General features: G+C 46.3%; 1 protein-coding gene across 3 annotated transcripts in view; it reads right to left on the bottom strand.

Annotated features, from left to right (window-relative positions):
- Positions 1-11,196: 11,196 nt before the first annotated feature.
- DNTT (DNA nucleotidylexotransferase) overlaps positions 11,197-20,082 on the bottom strand; it is a 33,512-nt gene continuing 24,626 nt past the window's right edge. For 2 of the 3 annotated variants that reach the window (XM_014785603.2, XM_087432967.1), the window contains exons 9-11: positions 15,949-16,194; positions 12,638-12,721; positions 11,197-11,619 (exon numbers count right to left, since the gene is read on the bottom strand). In XM_014785603.2, coding sequence (XP_014641089.1) covers positions 11,533-11,619; positions 12,638-12,721; positions 15,949-16,194 — 417 coding nt within the window. In that variant the 3' untranslated portion in view covers positions 11,197-11,532. The remainder of the gene's footprint in view (positions 11,620-12,637; positions 12,722-15,948; positions 16,195-20,082) is intronic. The other variant, XM_004427891.2, reaches the window with a different exon arrangement.

Below are 20,082 nucleotides of genomic sequence, written 5' to 3'. Positions count from 1 at the left end.
TAAACTAAGTTAGTGCTGCTCGAGTTCTGCCTAACAAAGCTTAAAAGCAAGATGCAGACAAATCAAACTGTTCCAAAGCAACTTAACCACATCCTAGCACAAAGCTCATGAATATTTACAGGAATACAAAAACATCCAGCTCCCAACAGGGTAAAATTCACAATGTCTAGAATCCACTAAAAAATTACCAGTCATGCAAAGAGGCAGGAAAACATGACCAGTAATGGGGAGAACACTCAATCAATAGATACTGACTCAGAATTGACACAGATGATGCAATTAGCAGACAATGACATTAAAACAGTTATAACCATATTCCATATATTTTATAAGCTACAGGAAAGTTGAATAGACACATGGAAGATATTTTTTAAAACCTAATTCAGACATCTAGTGATGAAAACTATAATGCCTGAGATGGAAATGATACTGGATGGGATTGATAGAACTGTATACATTGCAGAAGAAAATATTAGTAAAGTTGAAAATACAACAATAAAAACTACCCCAAATAAGACAGAGATTAAAAATAGAGCATCAATGATCAGTGTAACAACTTCACCTGGCCTTATAGATGTGTAATAAAAGTCCCTAAAATGGCAGGGGGAGGGGACAGAAAAACTATTTGAAGAAATAATGGCTGAACAATTTTATGAGAACTGTAAACTTGCAGATCAAAGAAATTCAAAGAATCCCAAGCACAAGAAATGTGAAGAAACTACACCAAGTCTCTTCATAATTAAATTGCTCAAATCTGTGACAAATAGAAAAATTTCAAAAGCAGCTGCAAGAATAGACACATTATATACAGAGAAACAAAGATAAGGGTTATAGTAGATTTCTCATGGGAAACAATGCAAACTAGACAGGGGAGCCACGTTTTTAATGTACAGAAAGGAAAGCACTGTCAACCTAGAGTTTTTACCTAGCAAAAATATCTTCGAAAAGGGAGGCAAAATAAAAACTTTTTAAGACATACAAAAGCTCAAAAAATTCATCACTAGTAGACGAATTTATCATCGGTACAAGACTATCAAAGGAAGTCTTTCAAGCAAAAGGAAAATGGATGGAAACCAGGGTCTACACAAGGAAGGAAAACACCAGAAAGGGGAATTCCATAGGTAAATACAAATAATATTTTTCTTATTATTGAATCTCTTTAAAGATATTGGACTGTTTAGAGCAAAAATAATAGCAATGTATTATGGAGTCTGTAACATGGAGAAGTAAAATGAATGACAACAGTAGTACAAAGGCCAGGAGAAGAGAAATGGGAGTATGCTGTGTAAGGCACTTACATTACAAAGGAAGTGATATAACATTTACTGCATAAATATACAGGGTGATAAGTTAGCTATGTATACTATAAACCCTGAAGCAACAATTAAAACAGTACAACAAAGAGTTAAAGCTAATAAGCCAACAAAGGCGATAACATGGAATTATAAGAAATAATTTTTTTAAAGGCAAATAAAGGAAAAAGAGAACAAAAAACAGATGAGACAAATAGAAAACAAATAGCAATATGGCTTTTAGCATCAATAATCACATTATTATATCAATAATAATATTAAATGTAAATGGTCTCAAAAGCCCAACTGAAAAGAAGAGATTATCAGCTTAGATATTAAAGCAAGACCCAACTATATGTTGTCTACAAGAAACCCACTTTAAATATAGAAACACAAATAGCCTAAAAGTAATATGAGAGTAAAATATACACCACGCCAACACTACTCAATAGTACCTGATTTCAAGACTTATCATAATGCTACAGTAATCAAGAGAGTGTGAGAGTGTGGTCTTGACATAAAGATTGTCAACTAGATATATGGACCAAATAGAGTCCAGAAATAGAGCCACATATATGTGGGATAATTGGTTTTTGACAAAAACGCAAAGGCAATTTTCAGTGGAGAAGGCTGGTCTTTTCAATAAATGATGCTAGAACAAACAATCCAATAAAGAATTGGCCAAAGATTTGCTTCATCAAAGATGATATGCCAATGATAAATAAACACATGAAAAGATGCTCAGCATCATAATCATTAGAGAAGTGAAAATTAAGACCACAATGAGATGCCTACTTCACACCTGAAAATCTGACCACACAAAGTATTGATGAGGAGGTGGAGGAACTGGAACCATACACTGCTGGTGGGACGGTAAAAATATCACAATCATTTTGGGATACAGCTTGTCAATTTCTTAAAAAGTTAAATATACACCTTCCATATGACCTGGCCATTCCAGCCCTAGGTATTTACCCAAGGAAAACGAAAGCATATGTCCACACAAAGACTTGAGCACTCATGTTCACAGCAGCTTTATTTGTAGTAGCCAAATATCTATCACCAGGTGAATGGATAAGGAAAGGGTGGCATATCCATGCAATGGAACACTCATCAGCAATAAAAAGGAATGAACAATTGCTACACGTTACAACATGGATGATCTCAAAATAATTATGTTGCATGAAAGAAGTCAGATAAATAAGAGTGAATACTGTGTGATTCCATTTATACAAGATTCTAGAAAATGCAAACTCATCGGTAGTGACAGAAAGCATATTAGCAGTTTCTTGGGAGGGTGGGGTGGGGAAGGGTGGCAGGCAGAGATTACAAAGGGGCACAGGAAACGTTTGTGGGTAATGGATATGTTCTCTATCTTAATCATGGTGAGGGCTTCATGGTGTATTACACATCAGAACTTGTGAAATTGTACACTCTAAACATGTGCAATTCATTGTATGTCAATTTTATCTCAATTGAACCGTTTTAGAAAAAATAACGTCCAAGCCACACAGAGTCATAATCTTCCTTTATTTAGCATTTTGCCAGGAGAGTAAGAGGGTATGGAGAATGTGGTTGCTGTCCTTGAAGGACAAATACAGTCTTTCTCTGGAGAAGTTGGAGCTAGACAAAAACAGATTCATCTACTCAGTTCCTCAAAGGTAAAATGAAACCCACTCTCAAGGGCTTGCAAGGTAAGCTCAACCTGAAGACCTGAAAAGCTGCCATTAACACATGTACTTCAGAAGAATTTTGCCCCAAAGAAAGATAGGGGGAGTCCTAGAACTGGAGGCAGAATTAGGATTACTTTAAACCTAGGGTTCTTAACCTGGGTAAGTTTAGGGAGCTGTGAATTCCCTGAAAGCTGTATGCAAACTTTGTATGTATGATCATTACTCAGGGGAGAGATTCCATAATTTCCTTAAGATTCTCAAAGGGATCTGCAAAACCCCTCCCAAAAGTTTTAAACATAAACAGTGATAATTACAGTTGAAGGTTAGTGACCAAGATGCCAAATTATACCTATTTTAAGCAACTTGTTGCAACACTTTTAATATAAACTGATTTGAAATTAGTAAGGGTTTTGCTTTAATTTAGTAATTATATTTCCATAGAGAAATGGAGTGAAAAAAATTAATGTTACATATATAGATGCCTGTTTTCCTGAAAGTCATTGAGATCATCTGCTAAGAACATTGGGAGTACAGGCAAGAAGCCTGAGTGTGAGCTCTGACTGTGCTTCTGACATTCATCACGTTGGAAAATCATTCAACTTCCAAAGATCCTCGTGCCTTTATTATTTTTATTACTATTATTTGCAGCAAGAAGGTAGAGATGGTACCTCTCTCTGTCTCCTGCCCCCAGGTTAGGAAAGGCTAAAACATTGGACACATTTTTGGACTTGTTTCTTGGGAAAATATTATTCCCTGTCATGTAGGATGCAAAATGCACTGCCAGCCACAGAGCTATTCAGATCCAAGGGCACCACGGTGAGGGTTGAAGAGGCTCCCTAGCTTCCAGCTTCAGGAATCAAACTGTATTTCTTTAAAGAGAACTATACTCTTGCACTTGTATCTACAGCGTCAGCCTGTATGAGATGACTGATTTGTCTTAAGTCTTACACCTGCCTTTCTGGGAAGCAGTCTCCAGGTGCCTGAAGTACCGCCAGATGATATGAAAAAGACAAATTGCTTTTATGTGTATAACACTTTTTAGTTTTCAAAGCACTTTTCATCCACTATTTTGTTTGATTTTTACGCCAACCCTGGAGATATGCCGTGTTGGTGTTACTGTGCCCATTTTACAGATGAGAAAACTGAGGCTCTACGAAGGTAATTTTATTGGTATTTTATTTATTTTAAAACAACTTGCTTTGAGGGATGATTAAGTTTGCAGGAAATGAAGAGTTAAGAATAAAGAGTTTAATTGATAATTGGGGAGGGTTTCTGTATTGCTATGGGGTCCTTTGATATACATGCTGGAGGGCAGAGTTTGCAATACTTACAGCAGTGCTAACTGATCGACAAAAAGTGCATTCAAGACAGATAAAAGTGACTCCCACTGTCGCTCCCATCTGCCTCTAAGAGATAAAGGTGGGTGAGTACCCTAAGGTCCCCAGAAAATAGTTCTTGGCCTCCAAGACGCTCTGGAGTCAGTGGACTCGGCTTTTGCCTCCTGTGGCCCTTGGCCTGGTGCTGAGAGAGTTTCAGCCGGTGTGGTGGGTGCTGGCCAAGTCCAGACAAGCTCAGGTCAGAGAGTCCAAAAGCCAGGACACTGGCCCTAATCCTTGCCACCTCCTGTGCTGACTTCAGGGGCTTGAGGAAGCCTGTAAGTACTGAAAGTGTACCTAAATGTCCCTTTCCCTGAAGTAATTATTAACTTGTTCCTTGATCCTTCCCAATCCAGAGGATCCCCAAATCAAGCACTTTACAGCATTATCTCATGTAATTCTCCAGCACGCGCAGAGGGAGGAACCATTATCATCTTGATTTTACAGAAAAGGAAACTCAGAGAGGTTAGGTAATTTGTCCAAGGTCACACAGCTAGTAATTAGGGGAGCCCAGCCTGTGTGCATATCCTCTGCTGAATCAGCAATTGACTGTGATGTTGGGCAGGCCAATGCCTCTCTCTTGGTTTGTCATCTGTAGAACAAAGGGGATGGACTGGAAGGTCTCCAAGGTCCTGCTCAACATTCTTGGGCTTCTTACTTGGTCTGCTATGATCATATTGTGCTTGCCGCTGACGGTTCTTCTGTTTGCCACCAGAGGGCGTTCTGCTCCCAAAGCAGGAGGCCCTAGGGAAGGCTGAGTTCCAATAACGAGCCACCACCCTAATTTATAAAATTCCAGCCTAGAGCAAAAAACCATGCGTGGCCTTAGCAAAGGGCATTTGTGGAATTCCTAACAGACATTTCCAAATAAGGATATGAGCTCAAGGAGACCCGTTAGAATCTTTGAGGGTCTCATGGGGAAACCCCTCCTTCAGGGACCTCCTGGGGCTTTTGTGTGGTGGGGACCTTCAGAGAACCAGGGCTGGGGAGTTGGTGGGAGAAGACGAGAGGCCCCTGCACATTTCCCAGACATCAACCCCCTGCGCTCCTCTGTCCTCTCTCCCCATTCTTCCTCATCCCCATACCACTGGTAATATTTACTGAATGTTTTCCTTACATTGATTCACTTTTCCTACTTAAACAAATGTATTTTAAAAGGAAGCTTTATATCACTATCATAAATGGAAAACCACTATTTCTGTAACACACATTAAAATAAACACCTTTCTAGAATATAAGCTCCATGCTTACAATCATGTGGGCAGAGATTTTTGACAGTTTTGTTCTCTGTTCTATGCCCAATGCCTAGAAAAATGACTGTTACATAGTAGGCACTCAATAAATATTTGTTGGTGATTTCAGTATAAAGATATTCATCTACTTACTACCTACATAATCTTGAATAGCATACTTGGGCAACACTGGGGCAGCAGAAAGGACTGGGAGAAAATTTGGTGGAGTTTGGCGCTCAAGGCATGTGAACATGACTTGCCACATGGTGCCAGACCATGAGGCCTTTCGTGACCCCAGCTTTCCTTAGACAGCAACTCTGGATGTGGGGTACATGCGTATACCTGAAGCCCTGTCCATTGTATTACTGTTTTCAGCCTGAACTGTCTTTTGGTTTCAGGATGAGCAAAAAGTCTTCATCTGCCACTTCACACCCACTAGAATGGCTATTATTAAAAAAAAAAAGAGACATTAGCAAGTGTTGATGAGGGCGTGGAGAAACTGGAACCCTTGTGCACTGTTGGTGGGAATGTAAAATGGCACAGCTGCTGTGGAGAACAGTACGGTGGTTCCTCAAAAAGTTAATCGCAGAATTACCACATGATCCAGCAATTCTACTTCTAGGTTTAGATCCAAAAGAACTGATCAGGGACTTAGATATTTGTACACCAGTGTTCACAGCAGCATTATTCACAATAACCAAAAGGTGGAAACAACCCAAATGTCCATGAACTCATGAATGGATAAACAAAATACAATGGAATATTATTCAGCCTTATATAGGGATACATACTACAACATGGATGAACCTTGAAAACATTGTGCTAAGCGAAATAAGCCAGAAACAAAAGGACAAATATTGTATGCTTCCACTTACATGAGGTACCTGGAAAAGGCAAATTTGTAGGGACAGAAAGTAGAATAGAGCTTGCAAGGGGCTACGGGAAGCGGGGTCTGGGGAGTTATTATTTAATAGGCACAGAGTTTCTATTTGGGATGATGAGAGAGTTCTGGAAATGGATAGTAGATGATGATTGCACAACACTGTGAATATGTTTAATGCCACTGAATTATACACTTAAAAATGGTTAAAATGGGAAATTTTATGTTATGTATATTTTACCACAATAAAAAAAGTTTTCATGTGATAAATTCGAAAAGTCTTCCTGTCACTTGTGTTGAGCAGGGTCTGGGTCCGGCAGATCAACAGTCCATGTCTAAAGGGTAGGGGGAGTGGTGGCATTCCTGTCACACTTCTATCTTCCCCGTGGGCTAAATTCCGTATATTCACTAGCAAATGTGGAAAGTAGCTCTGGCGTCATCATTATAACTCGGAAGGGGCCTTTTGCCCTTTGGGCTAATCCTCGAATTCTGTAGGTGAGAAAGCGAGCCCAGAGGGAGAGCATGACTTGCCCAGTGGCAGCGAGCTAGTGATGGCACCGCAGCTCCCGCTCCCAGCCTGGCTGTACCTCTTCTTCAGGGCTCACAAACACAAGCCGAGGGGGCTGCTCAGACACTGTGAGCGGGAAGTGGAGACTGGGGCTGGGGCTGACCCGGACAGTGTGGCCCAGCCACAGAGGGCAGCACAGCTCAACTCTACCCAGGACTCCAAGTGGGAATGTGGCCTATTGCTGTCATGCCTTTCATTTCCCAAGAGAAGCCATAAATCCCTTTTTTTTTTTTAAAAAGTGTATTCTGTCAAGTTTTAAGCAATGACCACTAATTTTAAAATTTCCTAAAACACAGTGAAGCCCAAACAAAACACATCTTTGGGCTGCATTTGGCCCACGGGCTGCCAGTTTTTGACCTCTGTCATACATTACAAAAACTTCTTTTTCTCCCTTTCAAGTTTTCAGTGTGTAAGAGAAAGCTTGGAAGTTCATTTCTAGAAATCCATTCTAAAAACAGAAGCTCTGGCTCAGCTATCCTCGTCACTGCCTGTAGAACTCAGCAGAACTTCCTGGGCCTCTGTGCTGGAACCAGTTCGTGTGGACCCAAATCCTCCCATTCTTTCAAACCTACTCAGATCCCTCCTCCTCTGGGAAGGTCTCCGGGCCCACGGGACTCTCTCCTCAGTTTCTAAGCCTGTATTGTCCATCTTCCCCTCCAGGTGGCAGCCCTCCTACCGTTGTGCTGACCAGCCACTTATCTCTGGCACTATCATTTCGTTGTTCATTTTCTTCTCTTGTTTTCCAGGCCTGCCCTGGAGAGAACCTGATAGAATGGAGAGATCTAGAGTTCAGCATTAAGCCCTGATGCCCTGTTCTGTAATTCCTTCTTTCCCCATCCCCACGCCCCAGGAGGCCTGAGCTCCCTGCCGACTCCTCCTTTGGCCTTGAGGAGGATGTAGTTTCTTTGGTGGCAGAAGTGGTGAGGGGGTCTGGGGGGTAAACCCGGAGCCCCTCTAACTCAGAGAGTGGGCCAAGCAGGGAGGAGGGCCCGGGGCCTCAGGTTCTATGGGAGGGTCTCTGCTCCAAGGTATAACTCTCAGACTCTAATGGCCACAGCCCTTCCAAGAGGACCCCCCCCGCCGAGGAGCCACCTCTCCCTATGTGTGCACGAGCACACACACACACACACACACACACACACACACTGGTCATAGCTGATTGAATGCATGATGCACACCTGACCCAAAGGCAGCCCACCTATCAGCTGGAGAGCAACCAATGACCAGTTGGCCTAGATCAAAGATCTTGCCAGCTGGCCCTATCAGATTCTGTCTCAAGAAACAGAAACGGGAGATTGAAGGACTGTTGAGTTATGGTTAGAGAGAAGCAAGGCTGAGCACGGGGCCTCTGGGAGTCAGCAAGGGTGGTCTTGGTCCTGTCACTTCCAATGAGTGGTTCAGAGGATGCTCAGCTGTGCTCTGTTGTCAACCCTCCAGCTCCATGAGGTCTTTGTCCCTTGCCCCCTTTACGCCTGATCGGGTGTTTGGAGGAGCTTTGATTCAAACATCCCTCTTGACCCATTTGCTCACCCAGTTCTAGGTGCTTCTCAGCCATCAGGCTTGGGGCCCGGGCACCCACAAACTGACATGATCATCCTCACTTCCTGAGGACGTGGATCCTTTTGCCTGCCATGTGTTGATATCAAGTCCCATCTCCCAGACACCGTCTGAGCCCAGCCCCAGAGCATTGTGCTGAATAATCCAAGGAAGGGGAGTGTGCCGACGACGGTCAACCATGAAGTCGTGGAAAAGCATGGTGAGCCGTGAAGCCCGACGTGCAGTGGAAGAGCTGACCATGAGAGCCCACATTCCCAGTGTCCCACAGAAGCCAGCTTTGGCTGGAGACCTCTCCCCCATCCACGTGGCCACCACTGCTCTGCTTTCCTTTCCTCCTCACGGCTTCCTCAGTGCTCCCCCCGGGCCCTGTTCCCCTGGATATGGCCTAACGGTCACGAGCCAGGAATACAGACCAGCCTCTCCTTTGGCTCTCTCGCCCCACCCAGGATCCTGTGGATTAACCGGAGTGGGGCTCCCAGCTCCAGGGCTCTTGTGTCGGGGCCCAAGCCAGGCTGTTCCCAAGGGCACCTTGGGCCTCATCCCTCTAGTCTCAGGGAAGGTCTGTTGAGGACTCCCTGTGCCAGCAGGGTCTGCATGACTCCCCCTCGGTGGCCTTTGGTTCCCGAAAGGTAAGAAGCAGAGAAGCCACTAAAACTCCCTGTGGGCAGGGGCTGTGTTCTCTTCATCTCTGAGTCCTCAATACCAAGTACAGCCCTTGGTACACAGTAGGTAGGGGGCTCATAAATAGGATGACCATAAAATTTATCCTCCAGACCAGAATATTTTAAGAGGGAAAGGGTGTGCTGTCATAATTATGCGGGGACAACAGGCATAAACTGGAAATATCCCAGGCAAACCAGGATGAATGGTCACCCTATTAAGGTGTCTGCTGAATGACCGAGTGAACACAGCTAATGGCCCACTCCTGAACATTCCTGCTTAAGGCACAAGAGTGTGGGCTTTGGAGTCAGACAGACGTGGACCTGGGCTCAAACTCTGGCTTTGCTGCACATTAACTTGACTTGGGGCAAAGGAGCACAACTCTGGACACCTCAGATTTCTCTCATTTGTAAATCACGCGTCCTGCCCACCTCAGGGGTTATTGGGCTGATCAAATGGGATAATGCCTGTAAAAAGCTCCACAGAGTACCTGTAGCATATAATCAATGTAGTCGGATGTGATGCTGACTGGAGTGGTGGCCCCTTATCTATCCTGCTGGGCGGACTGGGCACTAGAAGGAAACCTCAAGGTCTTTCTTCCTTTTCAAACCCAGAGACTGTGGTCAGTTTCCTCTGCAGCAGCCCCCCTGCCTCCTCTCCTTTGCATCTTCCGCCATCTTAGCCTTCAGACCTCAATGCCCCTGCTGACCAGAAGCATCCTCTCCCAGCTCAAGATTTACCAGGATTAAGTGAGACAGTTTATAGGAAGAGAAAAGTCTGGAAAGGAGACTAAACACTTGACTCTCTGAAGCAGCTTGCATCAGTGGGCCCAGTTCCTCGCCCCTCCCTGCATCTGTGCCCTTTGCCACATCGCTTTGCGATACCTCCCCCTGTGAAAGGACATAACGCCCCATCCCTCGAGACTTAGCCATATGACCAGCTTTGACCACTGGATATTAACAGACATGGGAAGAGCTTTGAAAAGTGTTTGTACACTTGGGTTTGCTTGCTGTTGTGTCTCTGCTGTCATCATGAGAAGGGTAGGGCCAGTTTAGCCCGCTGGTCTCAGGAGGAGGATGAGGGACATGAGAAGCAGATCCCAGCCTAGATCAGCCAACACCCAGCAAATGTGCAGATCTGTGTTGTTTTAAGCCACTGAGTTTGGGGATGGTCTGTTACACTGAATTTTTGGCAATACTAACTGATATGTGCCCCATCCCCAGGTTCCAACACAGGAAGGCAAGGGGGATCCTTCCCTGTGCACAGAGTGGGGCATCAAGCTTCTCTACAGGGTCCTGGATCTCCCAATCTCCTCCTCCCTGAGGGGGCTGGAAGGAAAGGGGAAGGATCATCACAAGACCTCACAGCTCCTCAGCAGGCTGAGGACACAGAAGCAGCTGGAACAGATGGGCTTTCAGGCCCCTTCAAGGCACAGGGACAATACCCTCCTAGAGGAAGCAGGAGGTCCGAATGGGTCTGGAACCTGGGAGTTCCAAAGGCGACCTCAGCCTCCCTTACCTCGGGTGCCCTAAGATGAAGAGGCTAAGAGAGACTGTCGCCCTGAGAGAGACTAGGCCACTAAGATTCAGAGAGAGACTCAGAGATGGATAAAAAGGGAGATATTCCTTTGGTGGTTTAGAACACTGTTTCACTCAGAACTTCCTTCCGAGTGAAAGCAGTGGGAACACCTCCTGTACGCGGCCTTGTGCTGGGACCCCGAGGGAAACAGCCCCGGTGACAGGGGAGAAGCCCAGCAAGTCAGGAGTGAGTGTCCTCCTCCAAAAGCTCCAGAAGCGACCCAGGACGCCCTTCAGAATCTCTGATCTTCTAATGAAACCTTTTCCTCCCCTCAAGATAAATCTTAAACTCTTTATTCTCTCATTTTGTTACATTTTTGTTTAAGAATATTTTACAGCGGAGTGAAAAGATGACTCCACCATCTTGTTTTCTCCTATTTTTATTGGAAATATACAGTATTTCAGCTACACTGTGGGCAAAGTGGGCTTTGATGAGCTTCCCTGGAAACAAGCTACCAATTACAACACTGTTTCTATGGAAAATGCATTGTGAATTCTAAGCAACAGTCGTACAAATGGCCTATTAGAACCCATCCCATTACCAGGTGGTGCCTTAACCTGTTTCCAAAACTACTTATCTCTAGAAGCAATCTGTATTTCAATAAGACTTAAAGAATCCCAAACTTTCCTAAGGCATCTTTCACTACAATATGAAGCATAATTTATTTAACCTGGGAAAAAAAAAAAAAACCCAGAAAAAAATGTCGACAACTTTTTCTAGGCATTTCTTTCCCATGGTTCAATGTAATCCAATCCCAGATGTGCAAAAATTTCTTCTTCACTTTCTGCTTTGAGAAATATCCTCTGAAAACATAACAAGAAATATGTACATTCAGATATTTTTGTTAAGCATCTCAATGCTGACATAATGAAAGTATTACTTGCAAAACTGTCTTGTCAGAATGAATTATTGCCAAAACATAATTCCCTGCTTCTGAGTATAAAAAGTCATCTTAACTGACTTCTGTAATTTTGATATTTTCCCACCCAAAAATATGGTCCTTAAATTAAGCTAAAATTATGACAGCCTCACATATTCAGTTAAAGGCAGTTGGTATTCTTCCTGTGGGCCTGTAGTTCTTAATCATAGCTGTTCATTAGAACCACCCGAAGGAGTTTTTCAAAAAACATTGAAAAACATTGAAGTTTGAGCTATACTCCAGTCCAATGAAATCAGAATCTCAGGAGAGGTCTGTCATCAATCTATTTAAAAGCTCTGAGTACGTACTGCTGCCATGGGTAATGAGGGTGGCAATTATAGGATACTTGTGTATGTTGGGTTTTCCTCCTGGCCTTCCACACCTGCTCCCGCCCCCACCAGCCTCCCACCCCATGATCTCTTTTAGACCAAGTACCACTTCTCCTCCATCCCTTCTTGTATATAGCCCAGTGCTGAGCCCGTAGGAGGCACTCGCTTATGCTGAACCATTTACCGTGTTAATCTGTAAGGATTCCGTAATCGTGTCATGTGAACCTGCCTCCACAAACACGACATCTGAGGCTTTCCTGCCAGCATCCACAGCCCTCTCTTCTGACAGCAGCACCTTGATTTTTCTCTGGGAAACCACCCACCCTACTCTCAGTCCCTGAGGGTCAGGTGGGGCTGATCCCACCTTCAAGGAGGGGCGCACGACCCAAGCCTGGCCAATCAGAGCCATAGTAATGGGGTCAGGGGTGGGGCACGGCCCGGGCTCGGCCAATGAGCATCAGCTAGGACTCCTGCTGGAACCACTATCAGCAAGGAGGCTCTTCAGGAAAAGCGCTGAGGGAGCCAGCCTTGGGATGAGGATCAAAGCAGACCGGCTCAGGAAGACAACCCTACCTTGGTCTTGTCATATAAATTGTGGTTATCCAGTATCATCTTCCGCTCATGCGAGGCATAGCGCCGGATGTCTCTCTCGAACTGCTGGACAAGAGATAATTAAAATAAATTACCGTCAAGTCTAGAATGTCTTCAGGATTATGTGTTTAGAGTTATCTAAAGCCCTATAACGGAAATATCTATCTCCAAACATTCTTGGAGCGATTTTCTCCCCCAGGGCAAAGCTCTACCACGACAGAGCTCCACGCTCGCATGCGCACGCTAGAATATAGGCTTCTTGAGAACAGGAACCTGGTTTGTTTTGTTCATAACCATCTTCCCTCCTCAAACAGTGCCTGGCACATAGAAAATGTCCGGCAAATGTTTTTTGAATGAATAAATGGATATTGTGAGGATTGTGTCCAGAATAATACCTGGTCCAGAGTAAATGCTGGATAAATAATATCCAATTTTTTTTTTTTTTTAATTTGGAATATCACTATTGTAAAAGAGGATGAGGAGTCAGGAGACCCAGATTTCAGCCTGGATTTTGTCCCTCTCTGGCTGTGCATCTCTCGACAAGTCACCGAGCCTCTCTGAATCTTGTTGGTAAAACAGGATGAAGTGCGTGAGTAAGGTCCCCTCTGGCTCTAACATCCTCGCATATGAGATTCTGTAAAACTGATGGTCTGAGCCACCTGCCCCAGAATAGCGTCTCCTGTAATCAGAGGTGGGTTCTGAGGTGAAGGGAACAAGGCCTGAAGCCTTAGATAGAGGACAGGAAAACCTTGGAAAAAGAGGACAATGAATGAAGTCATTGAGGTTAATTTTCCTGAGAGGAGCGCAGATCTCCCAACTCTGTCCTTGCCCTGTCGGATTAGGGAGAAAACTGGGATAACTGCGCCCTCTAGTGGTGAGGAACCATTTCCTATTACAGGAAAGCTGGCTGCGGCTGGGATCCGCCCCTCCCGGACACCACGTGGGTGTGGGAAGACAGACTTTCCAACCAGAAGTCCTTTATCATAAGGCGGAGAGGAAGCCAGGGCTGTGGCAGAACGGGGCCAAGCAGATTCTGGGTGCAGTAGCTGGTCTGTGAAAGTACCCGGGTGTTGCTTAGCACATGGCCTCCTTTCTAGCCTGGCCACTCTCCTTCCGTCCCCGCTTGGAGCAAAGGCTGCTCACGCTGTGTGGTGGGGGAGGCTGCAGAGGGTGGGGCTAACGGGCGCAGCGAGAGGCTGTCCTTGGCTCCCCAGTTCTGTGTGGTGAGAGAGAGCTCCCTGGACTGCTGCCCAAACCTCAAGAGCATTTTCCCATAGACAGGAATTATGATGTCTTTCCTTTGGAGAGTGATATTTACTCAACAAGTATTTACTGAGCGTCTACTGTGCCAGGTGTGTTCTGGGTGCTGGGAATGTAACTGAACAGAACAATGGTGTTTTCCCTGGTGGGGACTGGATCTGAGCGGGGGACACAGACAAGATGCAATAACAGAATAAATGAGTAAATTCTGTGGTATGTTAAAAGGTAAGTGCTGTGTCCAGGGCAAGCCTCACTGAGAAGGAGGGATCTGAGCAAGGACCTGAAGGAGGTGAACGAGTCAGCCAAGTGGGCTCTGGGGGAGGATCACGCGGGGCAGAGGGAACAGCTGGAGCAGAGGCCTTAGGGTGCAGCGGGCCTGGCCATTTAGGGGAGAGGAGTTCAGAGAGATAAGGGGGGGGAGATCATGCGGGGCCTCGAGGGCCACCGTGAGACATTCAGCATTCACTGTGAGTTAAGTGGGGAGCCCCTGCAAGGTTCTGAGCAGGGGAGTGACCTGATCTGACATGTTTTAACAGGGTCACCTGGCTGTAGGGGCCAGGACAGCAGCAGGGAGACAGGGAGACCATGGCAATAATCCTAGTTACTAGGTATGGGCTGCTTACCCTCTGCCTGGCGCTGGGCTAACCTCTTGCTTTATATTGATTTTCTGATCTGCTCCGTTACTGCTAGTACTTAACAGCTTGTGAAAGAGTTGAACATTACCTCTAACAGAACAGTGTTAAGTACACAATTGGACTCAAAATTGGGCTAAGATGAAGGCACCGTCTCGTTGAATCCTCGTTACAATCCTGTGAGGTTGGCGCTGTCATTAGCCCCATTTTTCAGATGAAGAAAGGCGGCCCGAGACCCTAATTTCCCCGAGGCCACACCGTCAGGGATAGAGCCAGGACTCAGACTCCTGGACCCCAAAGCTCAGGCTCTTTACCCTGGACTGTTCTGCCTTCTGCTTTAAAACCTCTTTAGTTTCTCACAGCAACCCTGTGCGACAGGCAGGGCAAGGACATTGTCTTCTGTTTCAGATGAAGAAAGGCGAACATTGAGCAGAGGTGATGGTACTACAGTCTGGCTGTAACATTGGTCACAACAGACTTCAGAGGTTGGCCCAGGGCTGCTGCATATAGTTGTGCAAGTTGTGCACTGCAAAACTCTAGGGGGCACCATTCACATTTCTTTGCAGATATGTATGTTTAGGTTGAGGACAGTTAATTTATGTTATGTCATTCATCCATATAAAACTCTCTAAGGACTCACTTCACTCAAAGCAACAGGCAGCTGCTTTGGGACACTAGTAAAACAGTGTGGGGTGCTTAGTTTGGAGGGTGGAGCACATGCTAATGAGACAAATCACGGGCACCATCTCTGTGAATATAACATGAGAGGAGCTGGGAGCTGCTGCTTAGCGAGCACTGAGCCGTGCCTGGTGTGTGCCAAGGGCTTTGCCAGCTTCATCTCTCTGACTCCCTGCAACCCAGGGAAGTAGCCGAGGTCATCGCCCGCACTTTCCGGATGGGAAAACTAAGTCTTAGGGACATAGGGAACTCGTGCAAGCTCCCCCAGCTGGTAAAGGCAGGGTAGAAGCTCGTCACCAAGTCTGGGAGGAGCCAGACCTGTGCTCTTAGCCGCCCGGGCTGCTTTCTCCACCTCAGTGCTTCTCCCACTTGAGCTGCATCTGAGTCACCGAGAGAGCTTTCCAAACGCTAATTGCTGGGCTCTGTCCCTGTAGTTTCTGATTCAGTAGGTCTGGCAGGGGCTGGAGAATTTACACGTCTAACCTGTTCCCAGGGGCGGCTGATGCTGCTGGCCAGGGGACCACACTTTGAGAAAAACTCTTCTAAATTAATCTGTCTCCCTTGACCACGTGCAGGTGGAATGCCCCAATTTGGAGGTTTCTGGGCACTGCCCCCTCCTCGTCACCCCACCCCGCTGCCATTGTCACTCCCCTGGGCCCAGGTAGACCCAGCCTATGTCTTTTGGAACACTAACGCTGTCCCACAGATCTAGGTAGCGCTTACTCGGGAGCCGGTCCAGCCCAGCAGGGCGAAGGCACGGTGCTCGTAGGGGCACACGACCAGGTCCACTCGGATGGCCTTCCAGGTCTTCCCTTCCTGCTGGCTGGACTTGCCACTCTCCACTCTCTGATGGTGCAATTTTAAAATCAGAAAGCATTTTTGAAAATGATCTAAAGCATCCACTTGCCTGCTAGGCAACTTGGCCTTTTCAAAGGTCGACTCCACAAGGTCATAGTATAAAAGTAATTCCTGCAAACAAACAGAAAGACGTCAGGAAGAGTCCCCAGTGGACAGGGTCCAAGATTTTCTAAGGCTCTTAATGAACACTCTTAACAAAGGCATCACAGATTCGAGCAGAACGTGGGTGTATTTTATCTTTGTATTGTGAACCTACCTGGCAAAACTAAGAGAGAAAGCCAAGGAGTGGGTGTATTATCCTGCCCCTGCAGCAGAGGGATTTAGAGATTAGAGAGGCCAGGCCAAGGCTACTTCATGGCAAAGCTGCCAGAGAATCCATGCACGCCCCCCCTAACCCCCCCGCACCGGGCCATCAATTTCTGACTGCAGGCCAGTGCTCAGAAACTTGCCTCACCCCTTTAAGAACAAACCGACCATGAACTAAAAGCTGTGCTGTTTCTATGTAGCTGCTTTGACTCAGCATCCCTCCCTATTATATCAGACTGATGACCAGGTTTACCTGGCCCGGAGGGTTGTGGCTGGAGGCTCAGCCCCACTTTGGGGCAGGACCACTTGCCATTTTCTAGGGAACAATTTGAGATTGTTCCTCTGTCTGCCTTGGAGACTGAGATAAAGTTAGTTTCATCTAATTGTTGCCTAGTCAGAAAGTTAACAAGTGATTCTAAGATGTGTCCAGTAAGTTGCCATCCTCCAATTTATCTGCTCCGGGGGAATTCCTTGCCACACAGGGCAGATGTGTGGTAGGGAGAGGCAGAAATATGCAATTAACTGCTAAATCTGAGTGGCAACTAAAGAGCAAATAACCTCAAAATAATTCAGTGATAGCTGTTAGGGTGTGTGGTTTGTTATCATGTATTCTTTTCATTTAAAAACCTATCATTTATTTATTTATTTTGGTGAGGAAGACTGGCCCTGAGCTAACACCTGTTGCCAATCCTCTTCTTTTTGCTGGAGGAAGATTGTACCTGAGCTAACATCTGTGTCCATCTTCCTCTATTTTGTATGTGGGACGCCACCACAGCATGGCCTGATGAGCAGTGTGTAAGTCCGTGCCCAGAATCCGAACCCGCGAACTTAACCACTAGGCCACTGGGCCAGCCCCTTGTTATATTGTATTCTTTAGGTCAGATGGTCTCAAATTGTACCATCAGAAGCATCTGGAATGTTTGTTACACCACAATTTGCAGGCCCCTGTCCCCAGAGTGATTGGGGCAGGGGCAAGAATTTGCATTTCCAACACATTCCCAGGTGACACTGATGCTCCTGGGCCAGGGACCACACTTTGAGCACCAATGGCTCAGTTTATTATTGTTATTAGAAATGCTTTGCACTTCTGCAGCCCTCCAAGAGACATTTTTTCAATTCCACCGAAAGCTTTGAGGGGAGGATACTTTTCCTTTTGCTAGTCTCAAAAGAGGGACCTCTTAGCCTTTCAGAGCCTCCCCAGGAAAGGGGTTAGGAAGAACAGCCACATGTGGAGGATGGTGGGAGCACTGATGTCAGCCGGAGCTTCTGGGGAAGTGGCCATGTTGCCACAGATAAATGTAATAACCAGCTTGGGAAAACACGATTCTGCTTTTTAATGAAACTTACCCAAATTAGTACAGTCTAGCAGCCTTTCATGTAAGTTTGAATTATGTATATTTGAAAAGTGAGTTATTAAAATATTAGCAAGTCTCACTTGGAAGCCAGATTTGCAATAACACCTCCCTCTTTAAAAAAATCCACAAAGTTGGCTTCCTAATAGTTGTGAACTGTGTTTGCACTATCCCCACGGGGTGGGGTCACTTTGGCTGGTAACAGACAAGGGGCCATCCTTGGTAGGTTTGCTTTGAATTTTACAAGGTGTTTGGGAACGCATCCCTTGAGTACAATGCTCCTATCTACATGTTCAGACAGGGCTGTGTGCAGCAGGGCGCGGTTGTCAAACAGACATACAACCCCCGCTGCGCCTCTGCTCTCTGGCCTGGGCGTTTGCAGGGCAGCTCTATTTTCTGCAGTCCCCTTCCTTGTTGTCCCCCCTTTCTCTTTAGGTAACTTCTCTCCTTTGAAAACTCCTTTGAAGGTTTGGGCTCTGGCTTACCCATCAACGCTCACAGGTTGACTGGATTTCCCATCAGCGTGTGCTTTCTCTTCCTACTGGAAATTGAGGGATTCCTGACAAGGAGGGAGGCGTCTCCCTGCTCCTTCCTCCCTCCCTCCCCAGGGGACGAGCAGCCGGCTCTCAGGGTAAAAGACATGGGGCAGGAGAGAGGTGTCAGCTCTCAGCTTGCCCTCTCACAAGGAAAGAGGCTCTGTCACCTGACACAGTCTCAGGCTCCCCCAACCCAGCAGGGAGGGTTGCAAGGCTGGAGTGTGAAGTCCTCTCCGTATTTGAGAGCCAGGACCCATCGCCCTTTGGTTTCAGCTCCCTCCAACCTCTTCTCAGAAGATTCTGAGTCCCCTGTTCAAAATCAGATCTGTTTCTCAAAGTGAATGTATTCTTTACTCTCTAATGATTGTCCATACTTTCAATCTCTTGGCCGTTCCATGAACTGGGGATGTGGCCACATGGAACACCAAAAGGCCCTGTGCCAAGCCTGAACCCAAACCCCACTCCGTTAGCCCTCCCCTCTTCCGGTGAAGTGCTGGTGGCCAGGGAGAATTCAGGCTGATGGAGTCTTTGGGATGGCGACCACCCCCTCCGGACACACACTGCCACCAAAGATCAATATTTCCAAGCTCTTTCCTCCCTTTCTCCCACCCCTGAACAAGGGGTCTTCTACAAGGATCATATTTAGATTCGTCTGAGGGGTGGCTCTCGCTGATATGCGTTGGCTGCTCATCAGGCTCCACAGGTGTTTTAAAACATTGGACGTATTTACCTGCATGTTGTGTGTAATCTTTATGATCTGGAAAGTGCAGGTTTTGGTAAGAATGGCAGGGCTGAGGAATGAGGTAGAGGTGGAAGTTAAACACGAAGAACTCGTGTGCTGATTTGGGGTGCAGGCAGAGCTGGGACACCCAACTGCCCACAGCGTCTCCTCCCTGAGGTCATGTCTGTCAGTGAGTGAAGGGGAGCGGCTGCGCCTGCTCGCTCCTGGGTCCCCTCACCTGGCACAGGGCCTGGCTCTCCGGCAGAGTTCAATAAATAATTGTGCGTGAGAGATCATGATAACAGCCACTATTTATTAGGCATTTGCCATGTATCAGACACTGCCAAGTGTTTTATCTCTCTCTCTCAGTTACTCCTCCCCATTAATGAAATGAGAGAGGCTTGCTATCCCTGTTTTACAGATGAGGAAAGAGAAGCTTGGAAAGATTAAATAAAGCATCCCAAGTCATACAGTCATTAAATAGCAGGGTTGCGCTTTTAAAATCCCAAATCTAAAACCCACGTGCTTAATGTCAGCCTCCACCCATACCTGCCCATCTCTTTGCTTGGGGACCAGCCATGTGACTGCCTCAAAACTGAGGAAAGGCCAATGGAAAGAAGGCTCTTTGTCACCATGTCCCCACCCCATCCTCATCTTGGGCTGGGACAGTCTCAGAGTATGGGGAGGGTGGTGCCTGTAAACCAAGGTCAAAGAGGTGCACCCTTGCAGGAGCCCCAGGGTGGGGAGCCAGGCAGCCCCCCTCCACCTAGGCCTCAGCTAGGAGGGTCCATGAGTTTGCCGTCTATCCATGAGAATCTTTCGCCTTCCCTGCTGGAGCAGAGCAGTGGGGCCAGCCTAGGTGTAGCTGACTCTTCCTCATCCTGCCTTCCCCTGGCTTGGCCGATTATGTGCCCTCTCAGGGATCCTGGCTGCCCTGGTTCCACTCTCCTGAGAGGGACAGAGAGGGCCTCACAGGTGAATTTGGATCTGGTTCCAGAGTTGGGTCCTCACTTCCGGTGCTTCTGGCTCCAGGGTGTGTGTTTCTTATCGTCACTTTATCGGAGGTCTTCTCTCTCTGACATAT

The sequence above is a fragment of the Ceratotherium simum genome, chromosome 6, assembly GCF_057802395.1.
Source record: "Ceratotherium simum simum isolate JZ-2026a chromosome 6, ASM5780239v1, whole genome shotgun sequence".
In the NCBI taxonomy this organism is placed as follows: Eukaryota; Metazoa; Chordata; class Mammalia; order Perissodactyla; family Rhinocerotidae; genus Ceratotherium; species Ceratotherium simum.
The sequence above is the reverse complement of the archived record's forward strand: the minus strand, read 5'-3'. Positions and strand labels throughout refer to the sequence as shown.